The sequence below is a fragment of the Rhineura floridana genome, chromosome 1 (assembly GCF_030035675.1).
Source record: "Rhineura floridana isolate rRhiFlo1 chromosome 1, rRhiFlo1.hap2, whole genome shotgun sequence".
NCBI lineage: Eukaryota > Metazoa > Chordata > Lepidosauria > Squamata > Rhineuridae > Rhineura > Rhineura floridana.
This window is the reverse complement of record NC_084480.1, coordinates 87,646,832-87,669,106: the sequence shown is the minus strand read 5'-3', so window position 1 is coordinate 87,669,106 and position 22,275 is coordinate 87,646,832. Positions and strand designations below refer to the sequence as shown.

Below are 22,275 nucleotides of genomic sequence, written 5' to 3'. Positions count from 1 at the left end.
AGAATTAAACCTTGTCCTCCCACTCATCAGCTGATGTCACTAGAGACATCAGCTGTGGGCATGGTTTGGAGAAAATAGACTCATGGGCCGAACTGAACCCCTTGGTTGGGAGCATGATTGGCTCGGAGGCCAGAGGTTCCCCACCTCTGTTATAGGATTACAAAGTTGGAACAGCCGACAACCATGTCAACTCAAGGAAGATTTTCCCATCCACTAGGACCCACCTGCTCCCTCCCATCTATTTATTAATAAACCAGCCACTGATGCAGAAGCAAACAATTTGCATTAAAGTAGGTTGCCAAAACAACAGATGTCCTACCTACAGACTGGCAAGATGAATAGCCCTCCCATCTCTCCAACCCTCACTTACTCTTCTCCCCCTCTGGATTATATATATACCAGCATCCAAAATATGTACCTTGGGAAACAGAACTACTTTCCTACACACACAGCATTACATGTTTAACCTCAGCAAGAAGAGCTTTTCAGGACTAGGCGAGTCAATTTATATGACATCATCTAGTTCCAGAAAATCTAGAGTGGATAACACAACATCTGGAAATGGCCCTGAACATTCTTAGCACAACTCTAGTTTTCTTGCCACAACTTCTCATCCCCCAGCTAGGTGGATTCCTGCTCTAGCTGCCAAACAAAATGTGCTATAGAGTGCCCAAGAGGAGTAAAGCAGACACAGTACCGGGCGTACAGAATCTGATATAAAAAAGGAACAATATATGGGATTTTATGAACAGTTTCAGCTCCTGCTTGACTTCTATTGCTACTGGTAACAGAGCCAGTAGCAGCTTAAAGTGGAGGGTGCCTAAAATGCACTTCTAAATCAAGAGGGATAAGAAAAAGCACGTCTTTGAACAGTGGCAGAATATATATTCTTCCTATTAGATTGACATGAATGCCCTTCCTGCCCAGAGTCTTTGACTAGCCAAGCGGACAATGATGTACATAAGACAAAGAGATGCAACAAAACTGCACACAGTATATTAAGACTTTTGCTTAACTTGATCTCAAATGGCATCCATTTTATGTCCAGAGACATCTCAGTTTTTAACAGTTGCTGGGAAAGTATGTTTCTACAAGTTTGCAATGCTGCAATAGTTTGTTGTGAAAGCCAGTTACTGATAGGAAATAATTAACAAGAGGAATATACATAGGAGCAGTACTTGGATAACAATGCAATAAAGCAAGCGATTATCTCACAAACAAAAGCATGTATGCAGCTCCAACATGTAGCTCATTGGGCAGATGTTTATAAAAGCATATAAATCACTGTAAATCAGTGTCTTCATTTGAACATGAAAATGTAGGGGCAAGATATTACTTGTCTATTATGCACAAGTTACCAAATCATGTTAACATTTAGTGGCAGAGATTTCAATCCCACAGGTTTGATCCCTCTGCCAGGAAGACACAACCAAGAACTGCAATTCATTATTTGAAGTGGAATAATTCAGTAGTGGCATAGAATCACAGGTGTTCATAATAATGAATATGCCATCATTAAGAGTAGTCTGGAACAATTTTGTAAACTGGCTCAAACAGTGGCTGAGGGTTGTCATTAAATAAGTTTCAAAATTGTCACTTTATTCAGTGGACATGAAATTTTAAATCATGACTAGACAAACTGCAAGCATTTAAGTCACTACCTGGAAAAATAGCCTTTTACCAGGTTCTAGGCTATGGTCTGAAGGCACATGAGGCCAGCTCCCTGCTGAAGCTAAGCAGGGTCAGGTCTGGTCAGTGCCTGGATGGGAGACCACCTGGGAACCATATGTAAGCCGCCTTGGGTTGCTATCATGAAAAGAAAGGCGGGGTATAAATGTAATAAATAAATAAATAAATAAATACCAAAGGTGATTATAGCTTATTGGAAAGTAAAAATGAATATAAACAAGACTTCTGGGAAGCAAGACATTAATGCTTCATGTCAAATTCTAACAGATCTTTATGTTATAATATAGACCTTCAATATGCGGCAGAAATGAAGATAACTGACTGCTGCAAAAGGAACAGTTAAGGTAGTTTAAAATAAGATGCTACCTTTGAATCTCAGCCAATTCAAGCCTTTGACATCTGCAGATTTTGCCTGACAGCACTTTGTCATAAATATACTTAAGTTTCTAGAGGATGCTTGACAAATCCTAAGTTGATATCTAAGTTCCTTTTGTCAGTTACTTAAAATAAACCAACATCTGACTCAAGTACATATCCAGCTATAGAAGAACAATAAATGAAGTGTCAGACATAGCTCTTCTAGACAAAAGGTCAGCTAAATCTTGCCTTCAAGAAGAAGAAAGTCTGGCTTTGTCTGTATACCAACCCTATTCTAAAGGATATTTCAACTAGGCAGAAATAGGGAATTTGGCACAATGAAATGCATGCACAATGAAAAATCATGCTGGAGAAAATGTAGTAAACATGGGGTTAAGGCTGTAAGGAAAAGCCAAGGATAGCAGATAAATAAGATGCACCTGACCGGGGAAAAGAGAATGATAGAATCATCTACAAAAACAGGCACCAATATGCAGGATACCCCGCTTTAACATATGCAATGGGACCGGAGCGTGTATGTAAAGTGAAAATGTACTTAAAGTGAAGCACCACCTTTTTTTCACATCGATGCATGTACTGCACTGCAATCGTCATATATAGGCATAACTGATGTAAATAACGCATTTATAACTGAAATAAACATAAAATAAAATAAGCTTCATATCTAAGGTGATAGATTTACGACTTTTCTTTGTATCTGCCATTATGTACTGTACGTAATACTGTACAGTACTGTACTACAGTACCTGTACTGTACTGAAGGCAAGGGAAATGCACACCCCACACACCAGTGCACACCCCACACACCAATGCACACCACACACACACACAAGCCAGCAGTGGCAAAAGCCAGAACTAATGATAGGCAGAGAGAGAAAAGTATTCAATTAAAGCAGGAAAGGAAGATGGGACAATGGCGAGGTATAAAATGAAATCAGGGTGATCTAAAGAATTTTTTTTATTTTTTTATCACAAACAATTACAGTAAAGCAGATGGGACAATGGAGAGGGAGAGGTATAAAATGGGACAGTAAAATGAAATCAGGGGGATCTAAAATGAAATCAGGGGGATCTAAAGAGCACAAGGTGCCCCCTCATACACACTGCCACCACCAACCTAGGCCGGGGCAGGCAGAGCTCCGATTGCTCTTTACAGTGCTGTAAAGTAAAGTACTTAAAGGTAAATGATTTACATTTAAATGATTACAGTTCTGTCTCCAAGGCAGCAGCCACTCAGATCGCTAGATCGCTCCGCCCCGATCGCTAAGATGACGCTTCGCAACGCACGTGGAATGCAAGTTCCATCAGTGTCCGTAATTGCGAAGCACGCGTACGTTAAAGTGGGGTATGGTGGCGTATGGAGCATGTGTGTTATAGCGAGGCGACGTTAAGTGAAGTGACGTTAAGCGGGGTATGCCTGTAATGATATTGCCAAGGGCCTTTTGTGATCTTGAAAGAGATGTCCCCCAATCCAAGTATAGATGTTTAACCCACCAGTGAATTCAGAAACTCTAATCAAAACTTGGAGTACATTAATCCAGAACCTCTTGTGCTAAATCAACTGAAGTGCATGGAAATTAATTTTACATGAGAAGTTCTAATTACTATAACTGAAATTTTGATAGTGGTGTTAGCATAGATTCATGTATTAAGTGTCTATACCTGGGAGTGCTGGGCATTCCTTTCAAGGTGACCACAGAGAAGAGCCTTGGCAATAGGGTTTTATCAGTATCTATTTTCTGTAATGCTTATGCCAGTTACATCTTAATTCTTACCATATTTACAGGCAGGCATTATATCTTTGGAAACAGCCAAATATTATACTCCCAAATTCAACATCCAGAGAAAAACAGGTATGAGTGCCTACAAAGGCTGTTTCACACATGGCATGTTTATCTATCCCAACTATAATTTAATATAACACTATTGAAGGAAGTGTAGTCTTTTAAACCCATGTCTGACAAGGAATAGCATTTTAAACTCAAGATACAATATGGGCAGTTTACACATAATTTATTGCAAGAAATTGTTCCCTACATTAATTGCAACTGCAATCAAAAAGCAGAAGCTGTATTTGCTAAAATGGATCAAATTTCAACAGAGCTTAATTAAAAAACCCCCACTAAGAGTACAATCCTGTACCATTCTTCACATGCCTATTCAAAAGTAAGCCCTGTTGAACTCATTGGGGCTTACTCCCAAATAAGAGGATATAGGATTGCAGCCGAACCGCCTGAACCACTGAACTTTTAAAAAGTAATTTTCTGTTCAATGTGGAGTTTTAGGTAATAAGACAAAATATTCACTTACCCTTGTAAAGCCTTGTGTATTCGCTTGCATTTTTGTTGTAAAATCTGAAAAATGCCTAGACAAAACAAAACAAAGTTTCAGCTTTGGTATATAAAACTGAGAAAGAAATATGAGCAGCTGTTTAAGTCTTGTGCTGGAGTTTGCCCAGGCCACTTCTACCAATCTGCTGTTCTGCCACTTCAGAGGTCACAGGGGAGGATACAGAGAAAACAAACTCTTAGCCACACAAACACGGGCCCCGCAGATAGCATCCTGTGCCATTTTATTTATTTATTTATTTTATTATTTGATTTATATCCCGCCCTTCCTCCCAGCAGGAGCCCATAGCAGGAGCTATGAGGAACAGATGACAGGTACCCCAGAACAGAACACATGGTTTCACAAGCAGGTCAACAGTGGAACATTTCTGCCTCTTTTAAGTCCAGTTCATTACAAATGAGCTTCCTTTTCTTTCTACCAAAGATTTGGGGGAACGGTTAGATAGCAAAAAGGCTACAGGGACTGTCAAGTTTGCAGCTGTACACTTACTTGAGAAAGCTCTCTCTCATCTCTACTTCTGGGGAAATAGAGAAGGTTGATGACAGAATAGTCTAAAGGAACAATTCTCTTTACTGAAGGAGAGCAGCATAAGGCATTTACAAAGAATGGAAGAGTAAAGGCTTGGAGGAAAGATGCATTATTCCCCACCAGTTGTTTCGAATCCTTCCTGTCAATAATTCATTACAACTAGAACTGTACACAACAGAATAGATATGACCATTCTGAGATTTCTAGAATACCATTATGCTACTAGCAGTTTTCAATCCCTTTTATAATTCTCTGAATTTGCCCTTTTCTGGAGCATCCTAAACAGGGAAACTTTGCCACTAAAGATTCAAGATCTCTTTCCAAGTAATCATTTTTCTTTTCTTCTACAATTATATGATAGCTCTCTTTGGGGAGATTTCCCCACTCTCAATAAGCTGGTATATCTGCAAACTTTCCTACTGCACAATGCACTGCTGCACTATTATTTGCCCTCTCCATATAACCTATGCTTTTTTCTTTTTTTAAAGGACCATGTTGGCTATCAAGCATATCAAAATGTGAACTGCAAATCCTACAGTTAACCTATGAGGAATTTTGAAAACTGACTCATATCTTGCAAATCTCAATGAATTTTCAAAGCATTGCTTGCAATTTCTGCTAAACATTTCTCATGTTCTTGAAAAAAAGATACCTGGGTTTTCTTCCATGATACTGAGGCCCTCAATGGCAGCAGCAGCTAGGAGTGGAGGCAGAGAGGCTGAAAAGCAGTACCCTTGACCGGATAATCTCTGGAGAGAAAAAAATAGTACTGAGTGACCAAACATCCAGTTATATAGATATAGATAATTCATTAGTAAGCATTGGAATTTATTTAGATGTTTAAGCTTGGCCAGTTCCAAGTTGAATCCCAAGTTGTTTCTAAGTCCACACTAACAACAGCTATATGTATGCATCATGACCGGGTGGATCTCATTAAGGAACATGATATGCATCATTCTTAAGTTCCAAAAAAGTCACAGCAGTACTGTGAGCAGGCAGCCTGGGTTCCACTACTGCTGCAATGGAATACCTCATGGCCAACGTGAAGGACGAAAATTCTTTAATGTACTCTCACCTACCTGCTGCCTCAATGGCCCTGTGTCTATCATAAGAACTGGCCATCAGGTCAAGAGAAGAACAGGCTAACTGCTTTAAGATGTTCCGTGTACTGTCAAACTCGTTCTTCCCACCTCCTGCCTGGTCAGCCATCTTTCTTTATATACCCTGGGCAATTCAGCCATGGCAAGAAGGAACCACCTCCAAAGTAGATGCTGATGTACCATGTTCCCTGGGGCTCCCCCAGATGACATTATCCTCAATTAACGTTGACAGCATATGCCCCCACCTGCCCCCACAACATCTGTGAGACTGGCAGAGTGTGACCCCTCCCCTCTGAAACCTGTACTGGTCACAGCATTTTATTGGAATTTAGTTCCACAACATACAACATAACTTGTATTTCAAGATTCTACACATACCTGGTGATCAATAACAAAAGATCGTCCACAGCAAAATCCTCCAATAGAAGCCAGAGAGCTTTCCATATTTGCACTTATAAGATCAATGTCATCAATCTATTGCACAAACAAGGTAATTACAATGTTAAAAAAGGAGTGTTGGGTAACTAGCCATATAGCTGTAGAAAGGTAAGATTGGCTTTCCAAAATATTTAGCCCCTCTGAGATACCCACCATTAAAACCACACACACACACCCTTTAAACTGATCTAGCACAGGGATTCCCAAGCTGTGGTCCATGAACCACCAGTGGTCCACAAGTTTCATTCAGGTGATCTGTGACATGTCTATGGATTTGTAGCTGAAGACAGGAAACAGATCCCATTGGATTAAATATTTATATTGATTTTAATTGTATTTTTATTGCTTCTTTTATTTCTTATATCGTATTTTATTGTTCTACATTTTTAATTCTATGGAATCCAAACTGTAGTAAAATAAAAGAAGAAATAAAAATGCAATTAAAAATCATACAGGGTCTAGCATAGCACTTTAGAATTGCTACAACAGCCATAAAAGCCATTAAATGTTCCGCCAAGACCCTCAGCAATTTTTAAGTGGTCTGTGGTGAAAGAAGTTTGGGAGCCACTGATCTAGTGAATAACAAACAGTGAGTTACAAGAGAAGAGATGCAAGTGACACTCAATGTAAATTTCTGATGTCGGTGAAATTCCTGCAAGGTATCCTCGATTTAAAATTTCTTCTATCTATTCATAGAGAACTAAAGGAATTAAATGTATCTGAAGAAGTTCTCTACTCAACTCTGGAATACATTTAGTTAATACATTTGACTCAAGTATTACTGTACGATTGTAGATTTCTACATGGTCCTTATAGAATAATCAGGATGAAATAACTCATCTGGAGTAATAATGCTCTAGGATTGAAAAGGCCCATGTACAAAGCACTCTCCTAGCATGTGAAAGGGGGCTGCTGACTGCCCCTTCCAGTGTTGGCTCGGGATTGTCCAAATACTGCTCTGATAGCACTTCACTCTTTGGGGCTGTTCCTGGAAGAGAAAGACTAAAAAGCTCCTGGACATCCACAGTATACTTCATGTAGCCCCCTGGATCAGTGTTTTGTAAAATGCCCTGAGGATTTATATCAAGTCATGTGTACATTTACATCATGGGCACCGTGCAGGCAAACTCATACATAGGGCTACCTTTTGTTAAGAGGAGGAATGGCATGTTATTTGTGCCAAAATATTCTTCCATTCATTTGTCCAATCCCAAAACAGATTCTTGATGAATTCAGAAAAAGTCTAAGCAGTTACTAAAAATGCAAATGGGTAAATTACAGTAGGTTGTTTTAAAGGAAATATTTTGGTAAGATTTTGAAGATACTTTACAAGTTTGTTGCTAGTAATAATAGCACCTATAGTTAACATTTCTATGCAAAACTAATCACAGAAGACATGTAAGCCATGCACTTACATTTATTCCAAAATGTTCGGTAACTCCTTGTCCATGTTCTCCCAATACTCCAAAAGAAAGACTTTCTTCCAAAAATAGCCTCACTTTGTATTTGTATTTTAATTTTACCTGTAGATTTATTCAATTTGCAAGTGACACAAGACAGTTCAAGATTACTGAGTGCTCAGGACAAGGAGGCACATTCATGCACAAGTTGTTAAATTATCTCTACTATGGGCAGATTATCAACTTCATTTTAAAACATAAACCGTCTTGGTTTTTAATTCCTTGACATTGTTATAGTACAGCCTTTCCCAACCTTTTGGTCCCCAGATGCTCTAGACTACAATTCCCAACCACTGGCCATGTTGTCTGGGGCTGATGCGAGTGGTAGTTCAGCAACATCTGAGCACCCAAAAGTTGAGAAAGGCTATTGAAAGATACAGAATATTTTCCCACAGATTATGCACAGGATGTAACTTTCTGTGCCTTGAGTAGCTTATTTTTTTGTAATTGGGGGAAAGAAATATTGAAGGTATCTTTGTTTTTCTAGGCTACAACAATGGTATTTTACGGTATGTATATATTTAGGAAGATTTTAATAGTCCTGATTTTACAGCACTTGTACCCTTAAAATGATGGGAGAAGGTAGGAAGAGATTTCCTTCAAGGAGCAAATGGAATGCCCTCTTACTGTGCTGTAGTTTTAACACAACTAATGTAAATAAACTAATAGGCAAAAAACAATTGTGGTTTGAGAACGTACCTATAGCCAACAGATATTTCTATCAAACTTTAAAAAGCAGGGAAATTGGGCACCTATAGTGAATGAACCAAGGGTGCAGGAGACCTGACCTCCTCTCTGAGATATTGTACTGCCCTACAAATTTGTCAAAATACAAACACAATTTGGGTTGGTCTTTCACAGTCCAGTCCACTTCCTGTGTAGCTTGGAAGAATTTGGTAACATGCATCTGTGAAAATATGGTGAGTGGTGGCAACACCTGCAATCAGGTCTGCATCTCCAAATATGGAGAATTAGATTTTTTGTATGTTTTTTGGTGTTCTTCTTACTTGGAGTAGGAAGGGGAGGAGGAACAGAAGAGGAGGGGAGGGGGAGGGGAGAGGAAAGGGAGGTTTGATCATTTGCATGCTTATTGAGTTCAATGGGATTTACTATCATATAATCATTACTATCATGTAATCATGCTTAGGATAGATGAAACTGTGCATGGGGAGGAGAAGGGGTGAGGAGAAGGGGAGTGAGGGAGGACTGGAGTAGGGAGGGGAAGGAGACAGGGGAGAAGGGACAGGGAGGAGGAAGGGGATAGGGGGAGGGGAGGTTTGATAATTTGCATGCTTATTCAGTGGGATTTAACCCCATGCAATGATGCTTAGGAAAGGTGAAACTGACATGGGGGAGAAGCAGGGATAGGGAAGGAGGGGAAGAGAGAAAGCCCCTTTCCTTTCCAAAAGGAAAACATTGTTAATAGTATCATTATTTTGGGGGGTTTCCCACACCTTTTTATTCTACAGCAGGCACACGTAGCCTCCCACCCAAATTTAAACCAAAGGTGTCCTTCGCCACATCCACACCAGACCGTTATTCCAATTTAAACTGTCATGGCTTCCCCCAAGGAATTCTGGGAAGTGTAGTTTGTGAAGGATGCTGAGAGTTGCTAGGAGACACCTTATTCCTCTCACAGAGCTGCAATCATCAGAAGAGGGGCTGACTGTTAAACCGCTCTGGCCACTGGAGCTCTGTCAGGGGAATAAGAGTCTCTTAACAACTCTCAGCATCCTTCGGAAACTACACTTCCCAGGATTCTTTGGGGGAAGCCATAACTGTTTAAAGTAGAACAATGTCTGGCGTGGGTTGGCCTCCTGATTAGCCAAGCAAAACAGCTGTGAGTCTGGCTTTTAGAATACTGACAGTTCATTCTTACTGAGCATGCCCGCACTTACCATAGACTTTAATTTAAGAAACACTGATTAAAAATCAGCCATGCATTTTTTTAAACTTTTAAACTGTGGAAGATGAAGGTCAGAGTATGGGGCAAGGTCAGTAATAGGATTACAGGTACTCTGTGAACATGGCTGATTTTTAATTAATTTCAACAAATTATGAGAACACTGACAGAAAAAAGTCCAGCAGTGGTCTGGATTTTTTTTCTCTTGTTTTATACTTTGACTCTCGATCCTCCCTGAGTGTTTTGTGTAGCGCCATGAAAACTTAAAGAATTGTTAAGCAAGTGTTTCTCAGTCTAGGACTATATGTTTTGTAAGATTTTGTTTTGAAATGAGCTTATGGGAAGCATCAGAATGGCATGGGGGTATTTTCAATTTAATATGGCAGAATGGGAAAAATCCATGCTGGCTATAGTATACAGCAATTCTTGTGACTGTATAATTAGTAATGGAAAGCAGAATTTTAGGCAGCAAAACCTTTTTTATTTCACAAAGTTTTTATTTCCCCTGAGTTTTTATCCTCCTCCACACCCTGTTCATTTTTAACTGACTCAGTTTTATGCTCTCTACTCATTGCAGTTTTAACTAATGTTAAAGTTCTGTGTCTTATTTGATAAAGAGAATTGTATTTTTGCAGTTTTTATTGTGTGTGTGATTTAAGATGAAAGCCATCATGGGGATCCTTTGTTAGGCAGAAAGGAAGGGTAGAACTGTTTCAAACACAAACATTTAGAACACTATCCTATCAAAATAGTCCTAGGCAATCATCTATGTCTTCTACTTGTGGGTCCTGACCTACCAGTTATGTGCCAAGTTAAGGTGGATCACATCAGTCAAACCACCAGTTTCTACCTCCCCCTCCCTTTTAGGGAAAGAACATACAGAAATGGGTACAAAGATGTCCAAATTAGAAACTGTCCTGTGTTGCAAGTTGGAATAGTGATGAGTTCCCGGTTTGCAGATGTGGGCTACTGACCTAGACTGTGCCTCATCTTTGCCTTGCACTGTTTAGTTCTGTTGGAAGTAAGCCATTTGTTTTAAAAAGAGCAACCCTTAGGTAAAAGTAATTCTATGCTGTATTCTATGCCATGTGGTGGACTTGTCCTCTTACAAAAAAGAAAATAGTGGAGCATGGTAAGGCTTGTAATGGAAAGAATGTACTGAGCTCTGGAAACTCATATTTACAGTGTGTGGATAATATTAAATAGAATAAAACAAAGAAAGCTGCTGCTGCTGCTGCTATGAATACCATGATTTCTCTGCACAGTGGAACACATAAAACCTTGACTTACGGAATAATGAAGTCCCTTATTACTTTTAAACACACAAAAACTACTTACCAGTTCTGGAAGAGGACAAATATCTCCAGTATTAATATACAAACCCTCTACCACAATAAACCTTCGGGTTACACGGGCTTTACGAGGATTCTGCAGAGAAACGTACAGTTTAGTATGAATAGTAACAGCCACTTGTTACACAAGCAGCTTGTTTAGATTACCATTTAAATGCCTTCAAATATTGAGAACAAAATCTCAAGCTTACGCTACCAGAAATCAATTGTCTCAAACATGTTTTTAATGAGAAGACACTTTGGGGGTTAAGCACTCTTTAGTTTCAGCAAGCTCTTCAGCTGGTTGGAACACTTAATGCTATTATCTTCTAGCTTTTTAACAATTATTTAATGTATGAAGAAACTGCATAGCCTTGTTTTTACCACCTTCACTACTTCAATAGAAACTTTGTCAACAGGTGTTCTGAACAAAAATGGTGCTCACAACGTTGCTGTGAAACAAAATGAAATTTTATACTGTGATGATACTGGAGTGGGGTGTGTGTCTTCTGGTCATTTTGAGTTTATATTTTTTAAAGTGTGCATAGTGTTTTTTAAGGAAGAAATTGGTGGACTGTGTCTCTTACAGTTCCACCTGTATATTTTTCAACTGCTTAAGTTACACACACCAAGCATTATAGTCGGAGCAAATGAAACACAGCCTCCAAATCTACTTCAAATGTTACACAACATTCATTTGCAGAATAGCTTACAAGAAAAATAATGAGCAATGAAGCCATCCAAATATGTTACTCTGCTTAGAAATACAACTGACAACACACTAGTTACTTCAAACGAATTGTACCTTTTGATCTTCAATCTCCTGCTCTTTTAGCAGATGCTCAAGGTCAGCCATATCATTGTGTTTAAAAAACTTAATGTTACTTCTGGATGCCTGTAAGCCTTTCTGAATAGCAAAGCAGGCTGCTTCATCACTGTAAATACACAGAATTATGTCAGTTCACTCTTAGTTTATGCTGCCTTTCTGAAGGCTGATCTCTTTCCATTTACCTTTCATACAGCTGCTACATAATATATTTTTGACTATACCAGCAACCGTAACAGTCTCCAGCTATGCACTCAAGGACAATAAGGAAGCATTCAATTAACAATAAACTCCAGTTTGTTTTTACATGAATGGGCTCATGTACTCTCTCCTCTCTCTGGAATGGCCACAAGGAGATTAGACGCTTTTGCTTCCATTTTCAATCACTTGTGAACCCTGAACTGTGTTAATCTTATCTATGGTTTATTGAAACAAGCCAGCTTCATAAACCATGTTTTAGAGCTGACCTATTTTAACAACAACAACAATAATTAGTTTTTGGTGTCCGACTCTCACCTGGAATGCAGGTCCGGAGACGGGTTACATACTTTAAAAATACAAAGTATACATAAATCCATACAGAAATTTAAAAATACAAAATCATACAAAGAACCATACATAAGCAAATCCATAAAGTCCTTAAAAACATCATTAAATGTTAAATTTCAACTTGAATGAAAATTTAACCGAATGCTTCTATAGAAAGATGGGTCTTCAGTAGCTACCTAAAACGGGAAGAGAGGAGGCTGATCTTACCTCACTGGGGAGGGCATTCCATAGTCTAGGGGCCACGACAGAGAAGGCTCTGTTGCGAGTATTCTCCAATCGGGTTTCAGATATATTTATTTATTTATTTATTTTATTTAATTAAGCTTATATACCGCCCGACTAGCAACAGCTCTCTGGGCGGTGAACATTAAAAATACAATAAAAATAACACAATACAGTATATCACAATACAAAACTGTACAAAAAACTGTACAGTCTAAAATCAAAATATAATAATTTAGAATTAACAGGAATTAAAATGCCTCAGAGAAGAGAAAGGTTTTAACCTGGCGCCGAAAAGATGATAGTGTCGGTGCCAGGTGCACCTCCTCGGGGAGACCATTCCATAGTTCGGGGGCCACCACTGAGAAGGCCCTAGATCTTGTCACCACTCTCCGGGCTTCCCTATGAGTCGGAACCCGGAGGAGGGCCTTCGTAGTAGACCGTAGTGTACAGGCCGGTTCATATCGGGAGAGGCGTTCTGACAGATATCGTGGTCCCGCACCGTATAAGGCTTTCTAGGTAAGTACCAACACTTTGAATCTGGCCCGGAAGCATATTGGAAGCCAGTGCAAACGGGCTAGCACAGGTGTTATATGCTCAGACCGCTTAGTTCTTGTTAGCAGTCTGGCCGCCACATTTTGCACTAGCTGTAGCTTCCGAATCGTCTTCAAAGGTAGCCCTACGTAAAGCGCATTGCAGTAGTCCAGACGCGAGGTTACCATAGCATGTACCACTGATGTGAGGTCCTCCTTACTCAGATAGGGACGTAGCTGGGCTACCAACCGAAGTTGGTAGAACGCATTCCGGGCCACCGAGGCTACATGAGCCTCGAGTGTGAGGGAAGAGTCTAAGATGACTCCCAGACTACGCACCTGTTCCTTTAGGGGGAGTGTAACCCCATCCAGGACAGGGTATATATCCACCATCCGATCAGAGAAACCATCCACCAACAGCATCTCAGTCTTGTCAGGACTGAGTCTCAGTTTGTTAGTTCTCATCCAGTCCATTGTCGCAGTCAGGCAACGGTTCAGCACGTCGACTGCCTCACCTGAAGAAGATGTAAAGGAGAAGTAGAGCTGCGTGTCATCAGCATACTGATGACAACGCACTCCAAAACTCCTGATGACTGCCCCCAGCGGCTTCATATAAATGTTAAAAAGCATGGGAGACAGAACCGAACCCTGCGGGACCCCACATTGGAGAACCCACGGTGTCGAGCAATGTTCCCCAAGCACTATCTTCTGGAGATGACCCGCTAAGTAGGAGCGGAACCACTGCCAAGCAGTGCCTCCAACTCCCAACTCCGCAAGCCTCTCCAGAAGGATACCATGGTCGATGGTATCAAAAGCCGCTGAGAGGTCAAGGAGAATCAACAGAGTTACACTCCCTCTGTCTCTCTCCCGACACAGGTCATCAAACAGGGCGACCAAGGCAGTCTCAGTGCCAAAACCAGGCCTGAACCCCGATTGAAATGGATCTAGATAATCGGTTTCATCCAATAGCGCCTGGAGCTGGTCAGCAACCACACGTTCCAGGATCTTGCCCAGGAATGGAACATTGGCTACTGGTCTGTAGCTGCTGAAATCCTCTGGGTCCAAGGAAGGTTTTTTCAGGAGTGGTCTCACTGCCGCCTCTTTCAGACAGCCAGGGACCACTCCCTCTCGTAAAGAGGCATTAATCACTTCCTTGGCCCAGCCAACTGTTCCTTCCTTGCTAGTTTTAATTAGCAAAGAGGGGCAAGGATCCAGTACCGAAGTGGTCGCACGAACCTGTCCAAGCACCTTGTCCACGTCCTCGAACTGAACCAACTGAAACTCATCCAACAAAACATGACAAGACTGTGCTCCGCACACCTCAGTAGGATTAACTGCTATTAAATAGGAGTCTAAGTCCCGGCGAATGCATGAGATCTTATGCTGGAAGTGTTCAGCAAATTTATTACATTGAGCTACCGATGTATCTGCCGTATCTTGTAGGCCTGGATGGAGTAGGCCACGAACCACTTTAAAAAGCTCCCGTGGGCGTGAGAGAGATGACTGAATAGTGGCGGTGAAATGTTTTTTTGCCGCCCTCATCGCTCCTACATAGAGCTTAGTAGAAGCACGAACCAGCTCATAATTGCATTCGTCGGGAGTTCGTCTCCATCTCCGCTCAAGCCGCCTCCTGTCTTGTTTCATCGCTCTCAGCTCCGGAGTATACCAAGGAGCTGTATGAGCTCTACATAGGAGAGGGCGCGCAGGAGCGATCGTGTCAACAGCCCCGGTCATCTCTGTATTCCACAGATCGGCCAGGGCTTCGACAGGAGCGCCAGTCTTATCAGCCGGAAAAACCCCCAGAGCCTTTTGAAAACCTTCAGAATTCATTAGTCTCTGGGGGCGGACCAATTTAATAGGTCCCCCACCCTTGCAGAGGGAAAAGGCTACTGAAAGTCTAAACTTCAGCAAGCAATGATCTGTCCATGACAACGGGAGAGATGTAAAACTCCCCACATCCAGATCACTATCCCCATGTCCGGTAGCAAAGACCAGGTCAAGAGTATGCCCCGATGTATGTGTTGGGCCACTAACATATTGAGACAGCCCCATGGTTGTCATGGCGGCCATGAAGTCCTGAGCTGCCCCAGACAAAGTAGCCTCAGCATGAATGTTGAGATCTCCCAGTACTAATAGTCTGGGGGATCTCAACAGTACCTCCGAGACCACTTCCGTCAGCTCAGTTAGGGAAGCCATTGGGCAGCAAGGTGGGCGGTACACCAAAAGGATTCCCAGTCTGTCCCTCTGGCCCAGCACAAGGTGCAAACACTCCAGACCAGTGATTGCATGGACATGGTGCTTGGTGAGTGAGATGGAACTCTTATAGACAACAGCAACCCCACCTCCCCGACCCTCAGATCTACCATGATGCTGAACCAGATACCCAGGTGGGCAGAGCTGGGAGAGACTAACTCCTCCCTGTTTGCCCACCCAGGTCTCGGTTATACATGCCAGATCGGCCACCTCGTCCACAATCAAATCATGGACGAGGGAGGTTTTATTATGTACCGATCTGGCATTAAAGAGCAGCAACTGGAGATCTGAGAGTTGGCTGATAGGACAACCAACAACCCTGTGGGTATGAGAAGGACCAGAACGCGGCACAGCCACTACATGTCTGGGCCGCGTTCTCCTTACCTGGCACGTCCCTCTCATATCACCATACCTCCCTCTACCCGTCACTACGGCAATTGGGGCCCCCTCAGGTCTCCCCTCTTGATGATAAAATCTCTTCCCGAGGCACATGATAAACTATAAATACAAAAAACTCATATACATAAAAATACACATTCACTCACAACATACACTCATATAACACCCATTCATCCACTTCAAACCCACACAGAAGACACAGTCCCGTATTCTGTGCGCCCAAACGCCAGCTCTAAGACCGTTCTTCTTCCCACGTAAAACACCACCTGGGGCCTGGTCCTGCAAGGTGCCCACGTGCAGAGCAGGAGCCCAAGAAGGAGAGAGCAGAGATGTTGGCCAGATATAGTAGGCACTGGCTCTCATGCGATGGGCATGACTAATGAGGGGAAGGCAGGCAGACAGATTCTGAGGTCCCAAACCATTTAGGGCTTTAAAGGTCGAGCCAGCACCTTGAATTCTATTTGGAAACAAACTGGGAGCCAATGTAGCTCTTTTAGCACAGGCGTAATGTGCTCAAAGCGGCTCTTCCTGGTAGCTGCATGTTGAACCAGCTGAAGCTTTCAAGTAGTCTTCAAAGGCAGCCCCACATAGAGTGCATTACAGTAATGCCAGCATGAGGTGACTATGGCATGGGTGAGGATAGTCAGATCTGAGCGTGTAAGACATGGCCGCAGTTGGTGCAACAGCCAAGGCTGAGCGAAAGCCCCCCTGGCTGCTGCCACTACCTCATTTTCTAGCAGCAAGGCTGGATCCAGGACTCCCAGACTGCAGACCTGCTCCTTCATGGGGATTGGAATCCTATCCAGAGTGAGCCAACAACCGCAATCCTAGTTAGCATTTCTGCTCACCATCAACATCTCTGTCTTAATCCAAGGTAAGCTACGGAAATTCTAAACTGGCATTTATGAAAATAATGAGTTCTGAAGTAGACTAAGGTGAATAAACCAAAGTTTAATGAAGAAAAAATAAGAGCTGCTATAAATTGTGGGTTCTGGCAGCCTGTAAAATGTTCAGCCAGTTTGGGACAAGATTCCTTCTTTTTTTAAAAAAAAGCAGGTTTGCAGCTTGGCAGTATTCCTAGACTGAGCATTACTTCTGGACGTTCAGATGGTAGAAGTGGTTACAAGTGCATTTTGCAAGCTTTGCCTAGTGGAGCTGTTGTTCTCTTATCTTGGAAGGCAGACCTGGACATAGCCTAGTCACTTCTAGTTGATTACTGAAATGCTATGTTGAGGCTGCCTTTGAAGAAAGAGCAAAAACTTTAATTGGTTCAGAATATGACTGCCACAGGGCTCGCGGGAGCTAGTAGAGCATAAAACTCTGATACTGCAGGATCTGTATTAGCTACCAATTTGTTTCTGGACTCAATTCAAACTGTTGATAATAGAGTCTGTGATTCTATAACCAAAACTTAAATTCAGTCCAGAAACAGAGAACAAGTGGCGAAAGACGTGCTGTGAGGCTGATCAGGCATGAGTAAAACATCATAACCATGCCTACACTGGGGCGATGAGGGTGGCGAAGAAGGCCCACTTCTCTGCCTCCATCACATCCTCAAGTAGCCGTCCAGTGGAGCTTTTCCGTATTGTCACAGGTCTGTTGACATCAACTCCAGGAAATGGAGATTTACACCCGTTGGAGGCCCACTGTAAATTGTTTGCAAGGCACTTTGAGGGTAAAGTTGTTTGCCTCCGTAGCAGTCTTAATGCCCCATCCACATCTACTGTAGTCCCCAATGAGGTGTCCAGAGCAACATCTCCTGCAACTTCTTGGGAACAGTTTCAGTTGATGTGGCCTGATGACGTAGACAAGGTGCTTGTGATGATGCAACCGGCAACATGTCCTCTTGACCCTTGCCCTTCTTGGCTTATTAAAGCTTGCCAAGTGGGGTTGACCGAGTGAATCCAGGGTGTGGTCAAAGCATTGTTGTGGGAGGGAGTGGTTCCAGTCGCCCTGAAAGAGGCGGTGATCTGACCACTCCTGAAAAAGCCCACCCTGTACCCACTGGTTTGTGACAACTACTGACGGGTTGCAAATACCCCTGTCTTAGGGAAAGTGATTGACAGGGTTGTGGCATAGCAATTGCAAGTACTCTTGCATGAAACAGATTATCTTGACCCATCCCAATCTGGGTTCAGGCCTGGTTATGGGACTGAATTGGTCTTGGTCGCCCTGATGGATGACCTTTATTGGGAGAAGGACAGGGGGAGTGTGACCCTGTTACTCTTACTTGTTCTCTCAGCAGCTTTTGATACCATTGACCATGGTATCCTTCTGGGCCGACTTGGTGAGATGGGTACTGGAGGCACTGTTTTACAGTGGTTCTGATCCTATCTCCGAGGTCGTTCTCAGAGAATAGCATTGGGTGACCGTCTTTTGGCCCCTTGGCAGTTGTGCTGTGGGGTGCCGCAGGTACCATCTTGTCCCCCATGCTGTTTAACATCTATATGAAGTCCTTGGGAGCGGTCATCAGGAGATTTGGGGTGAGGTGTCAGCAGTATGCTGATGATACCCAGCTCTATTTCTCTGTAACATCTGAATGGGAGAGACCGTGCAAGGCCTGGACCGCTGCCTGGACTCAGTGGTGGGCTGGATGAGGGCCAATAAACTGAGTCTGAATCCTAGCAAGACGGAGACGCTGTGGGTTGGTGGTTCCCAAGTTTAGATAATTGGTCAGTTGCCTGCTTTGGATGGGGTTGTACTCCCTCTGAAAGAGCAGGACCGTAGTCTGGAGGTGATCCTGCATCCATCATTGTTGCTAGAGGCCCAGGTGACCCAGTGGCTAGAAGTGCCTTTTACCAGCTGTGGCTGGTAAGGCAGCTGTGGCCGTTTCTGGACCTAGACAGCCCGACCACTGTTGTCTGTGTGCTGGTAACCTCCAGGCTGGATTACTGGAATGCGCTCTATGTGGGGCTGCCGTTGAGGTTGGTTTGGAAGCTGTAGCTGGTGCAAAATGCGGCAGCTAGACTGCTCACTGGGGCAGCGTATTGCCAACATGTCACCCTGCTGCTGAAAGAATTGCACTGGCTACCCATTTGCTACCAGGCTAAATTCAAGGTTCTAGTCTTGGTATACAAAGTCCTATACAGCTTGGGACCAGAATACCTGAAAGACCGTCTTATCCATTATATACCCAGTCAATCACTGCACTCTGCAGGTGAGGGCCTCCTGCAGATACCATCTTATCAGGAGGTCCGTTCGGCACAACATAGGAAACAGACCTTTAGTGTGGTGGCACCCACACTGTGGAATTCCCTCCCCTTAAATATTAGACAGGCACCATCTCTGTTGTCTTTTTGGTGCCTATAGAAGACCTTCCTCTTTCAACAAGCCTATTAAGTGGAGACCTTATCCCAGTCTGCGACTGGGTTGGAACTGCTTTTTAATATGTTTTTAAACTTTAAAAAACAATATTTTTACACTTTAAAAAACAATGTTTTTACACTTTTTAAAAACAATATGTTTTTAACCATTTTAAAAACAAACATGTCTTGAAAACTTAAAAAAAATGTTCTTAAAGGTGTTTTGTTTTAATGTGTTTTAAAGTATGTTTTTATGTTTTAAAGTGTTTTTAGTGCTTTTGTTTGCCACCTCCTGGGAGGAAGGGTGGGATATCAATAAAATAATAAATAAATAAATAATATGTTTTTAAACCTTTTTTGAAAATATATATATTTTTAAACTTTTTAAAAGATGTTTTTAAAGCTTTTAAAAATATGTTTTGTTTTAATATATTTTGAAGTCTGTTATGATGTTTTAAAGTGTTTTTAGGGCTTTTGTCTGCCACCCTGGGCTCGAGTACCAACTACCTTCACTCATACAAATTTGCCTAACCCCCAAGGCCCTACTCCATAGCTCTGCATGGTCTGAAATACAGAGGAAGGAAACTAAGGACAGAGAGTTTTCTGTGATGATGCCAAGACAGCCACAGCCTTCTGAAAGGTTCAACCAATGAGTATCTAAAACGTTCTTTTCTAGTGGGCATTTTTAGGTATTGTTTGTTGAATGAACTGCTGCTTTTAAATATTTAACTGTAGTTTTATACAATGCCTATTTTGATGTTTTAGTCATTATTTTAAGTTTTTTTTAAAAAAAATGCATGGCACCTTGCGGTGTTTAAGGTAGGATAGAAATGTTGAATATAAATAAGGAGAAATTGTCATGGCTAGGCAATATCCAGCTATTGTACTCACTCAGTTCATATGTTACATGGACCAAAATGGGAAAAAAATAAGGCTACTTAGGCTGTAGACCTTTACATACTTATCTGGGAATAACACCCATTAAATTCAGTGGGAATTTCATCTAAGCAAACCTACATGGGACTTTGGTTAGTATCAACTGACTCAAAACCAGCACAAGCATTTCAGTAAGAGTGACGTAGAGGAGATTTTTGTCTGACATTAAGCAAATTCATTCTAACCACTCATCAACTGCATTTCTTTGCTTGGTATAACCTATGCGGACACTGACAAAGCTTTTCAACAGCTGTTAGTAATTTTTAAAGAGTTTATTTTGAAGCAGCAAATGATAGTTAAAACCAAATAGTCATTTTAAAAGCATTTCATAAGCGATTAAAACGATACTTCAACAAGCATTTAAAAATGGTATCAAGACACAGCTTTGAAAATGGCAAGATCAAATAAGTGATCTTAAGCAGTGTCTAATTTACATCGGTTTTAAAAAATTGTCTTACCATTTTCCTAACAATTACATTCTGACTTTTTTTCTCAGAGAAGGCCTATTAAGGTACTTTTATAGTGGTTAATATATCTAACTGTTCCATTTAATTATAAAATTGGGGTTTTGTCCTTAAAAAAGCATATAACACATATCTATAAAACAGACCACAGAACCCACTAAGAGCTGGTTCACACATACAAGCAGCAATTGGTTTTTTGTCCCTGTAGGTTGTCCCTCCGAAGCATGTAGAGAAAGAAATACAGTAAACTTGGTTGTACACAGATGTTGCCAGCGGTGGCTGGCAACAATTCCTCAGATTGCAGCAGAGGGGAAAAGTGTTACCACAACTTTGGAAATTGTTCAGTGAAATGCCTCCATGTACAGCCCAACCCATATGCCTCTTCCTCCATGCAGTTTTGGATCAACAACTAGTTGGGAAAGACTGCCTGAGGAAGACACACAGCGTCTGCTTGGATATGTCCACCGATCACATTATACTCTAACCCACTTTGGAAATCCCTTTCTCCAAAGCTCATCCAAAGCCAGCCTTTCCCAACCAGTGTGCCTCCAGATGTTGTTGGACCACAACTCCCATCAGCCTCAGCCAGCATTGCCAAAGGTCAGGAAGATGGGAGTTGTGGTCCAACAACATCTGGAGGCACACTGGGTGGGAAATGCTGTCCAAAGTTCAAACCTGTACATCTTTTATAACTGCTCCAAGACAGTTTTTATTTATTTATTTATTATTTATTTACTTACTTACTATTTGATTTGTATCCCGCCCCTCCTCCCATTAGGAGCCCAGAGCGGCATCCTGGGCCAAGGAACCCAGTTTTGTCTAAACTGGCTTTGACTAGAAACGGTCAAAGCAGGGAGAGAGGTTCTGCAGCTTTTGTTCAAAAGAAACATACTTTCTCAGTGATGGATAGGGTCAATGGTTCACACAAAGGTTCTAGGATTCTTGGATATGTATATGCATGACCAAAAGACATAAGCCAGGCAAGTCACAGAGTAAGCATGTTCACAACTGCAGTGACACTCCCCCCACATACACTGTTCCAGTTCTTATCGATTTCACTGTTCTTTGTTCATGAACACAGTGCCCAGGGATCCCATAGTAAGGATTCCTGTTTCAACAGAAAGTGCATGAACTGGCTCTAATATTATAAGTGTCTATGGCATATGGCACCTAAACATTTTGCTATAAATAACATCAGCCTTACAAAGAGAAGTAGGAATACCACCAAGGTTCTGAAGAACCCTCTTCAGAAACTTATCTGTAATATAGAAAATGTGAAGATTACGTACACAAACACAATGTCTCCTCGTTTTGAATAGGCAGGAATAGCACTGGCAATTGTAGCAAATCCATAGGAATATATAATAGCTTCCTCAGTCCTCATAAATTTGGCAAGCCGTTCCTCCAGTTCCAAATGTACATCTGTTTGAGAAGTTTAGGTCATACATTTATAACAGACTGCTTGTTTTAAAAGAATCACACAAGAATTCAAAGTAATTAACACCATGAAAATCCATTCAACTTTCTCCCTTGTACAACATTGTAACAAGTACTGACAGACAATCCCATCATTCTAACCAGGAGCAAAGTAATTCATTTCAGTGTATGCATTACC

General features: G+C 41.7%; 1 protein-coding gene across 1 annotated transcript in view; it reads right to left on the bottom strand.

Moving 5' to 3' along the window:
- SPTLC1 (serine palmitoyltransferase long chain base subunit 1) overlaps nucleotides 1–22,275 on the bottom strand; it is a 49,346-nt gene that overhangs the window by 4,279 nt on the left and 22,792 nt on the right. Inside the window, exons 6-12 of the mRNA XM_061625644.1 lie at nucleotides 21,950–22,082; nucleotides 11,982–12,111; nucleotides 11,184–11,273; nucleotides 7,898–8,005; nucleotides 6,423–6,518; nucleotides 5,597–5,693; nucleotides 4,378–4,432 (exon numbers count right to left, since the gene is read on the bottom strand). Of these exons, the coding sequence (XP_061481628.1) occupies nucleotides 4,378–4,432; nucleotides 5,597–5,693; nucleotides 6,423–6,518; nucleotides 7,898–8,005; nucleotides 11,184–11,273; nucleotides 11,982–12,111; nucleotides 21,950–22,082 (709 nt within the window). The remainder of the gene's footprint in view (nucleotides 1–4,377; nucleotides 4,433–5,596; nucleotides 5,694–6,422; nucleotides 6,519–7,897; nucleotides 8,006–11,183; nucleotides 11,274–11,981; nucleotides 12,112–21,949; nucleotides 22,083–22,275) is intronic.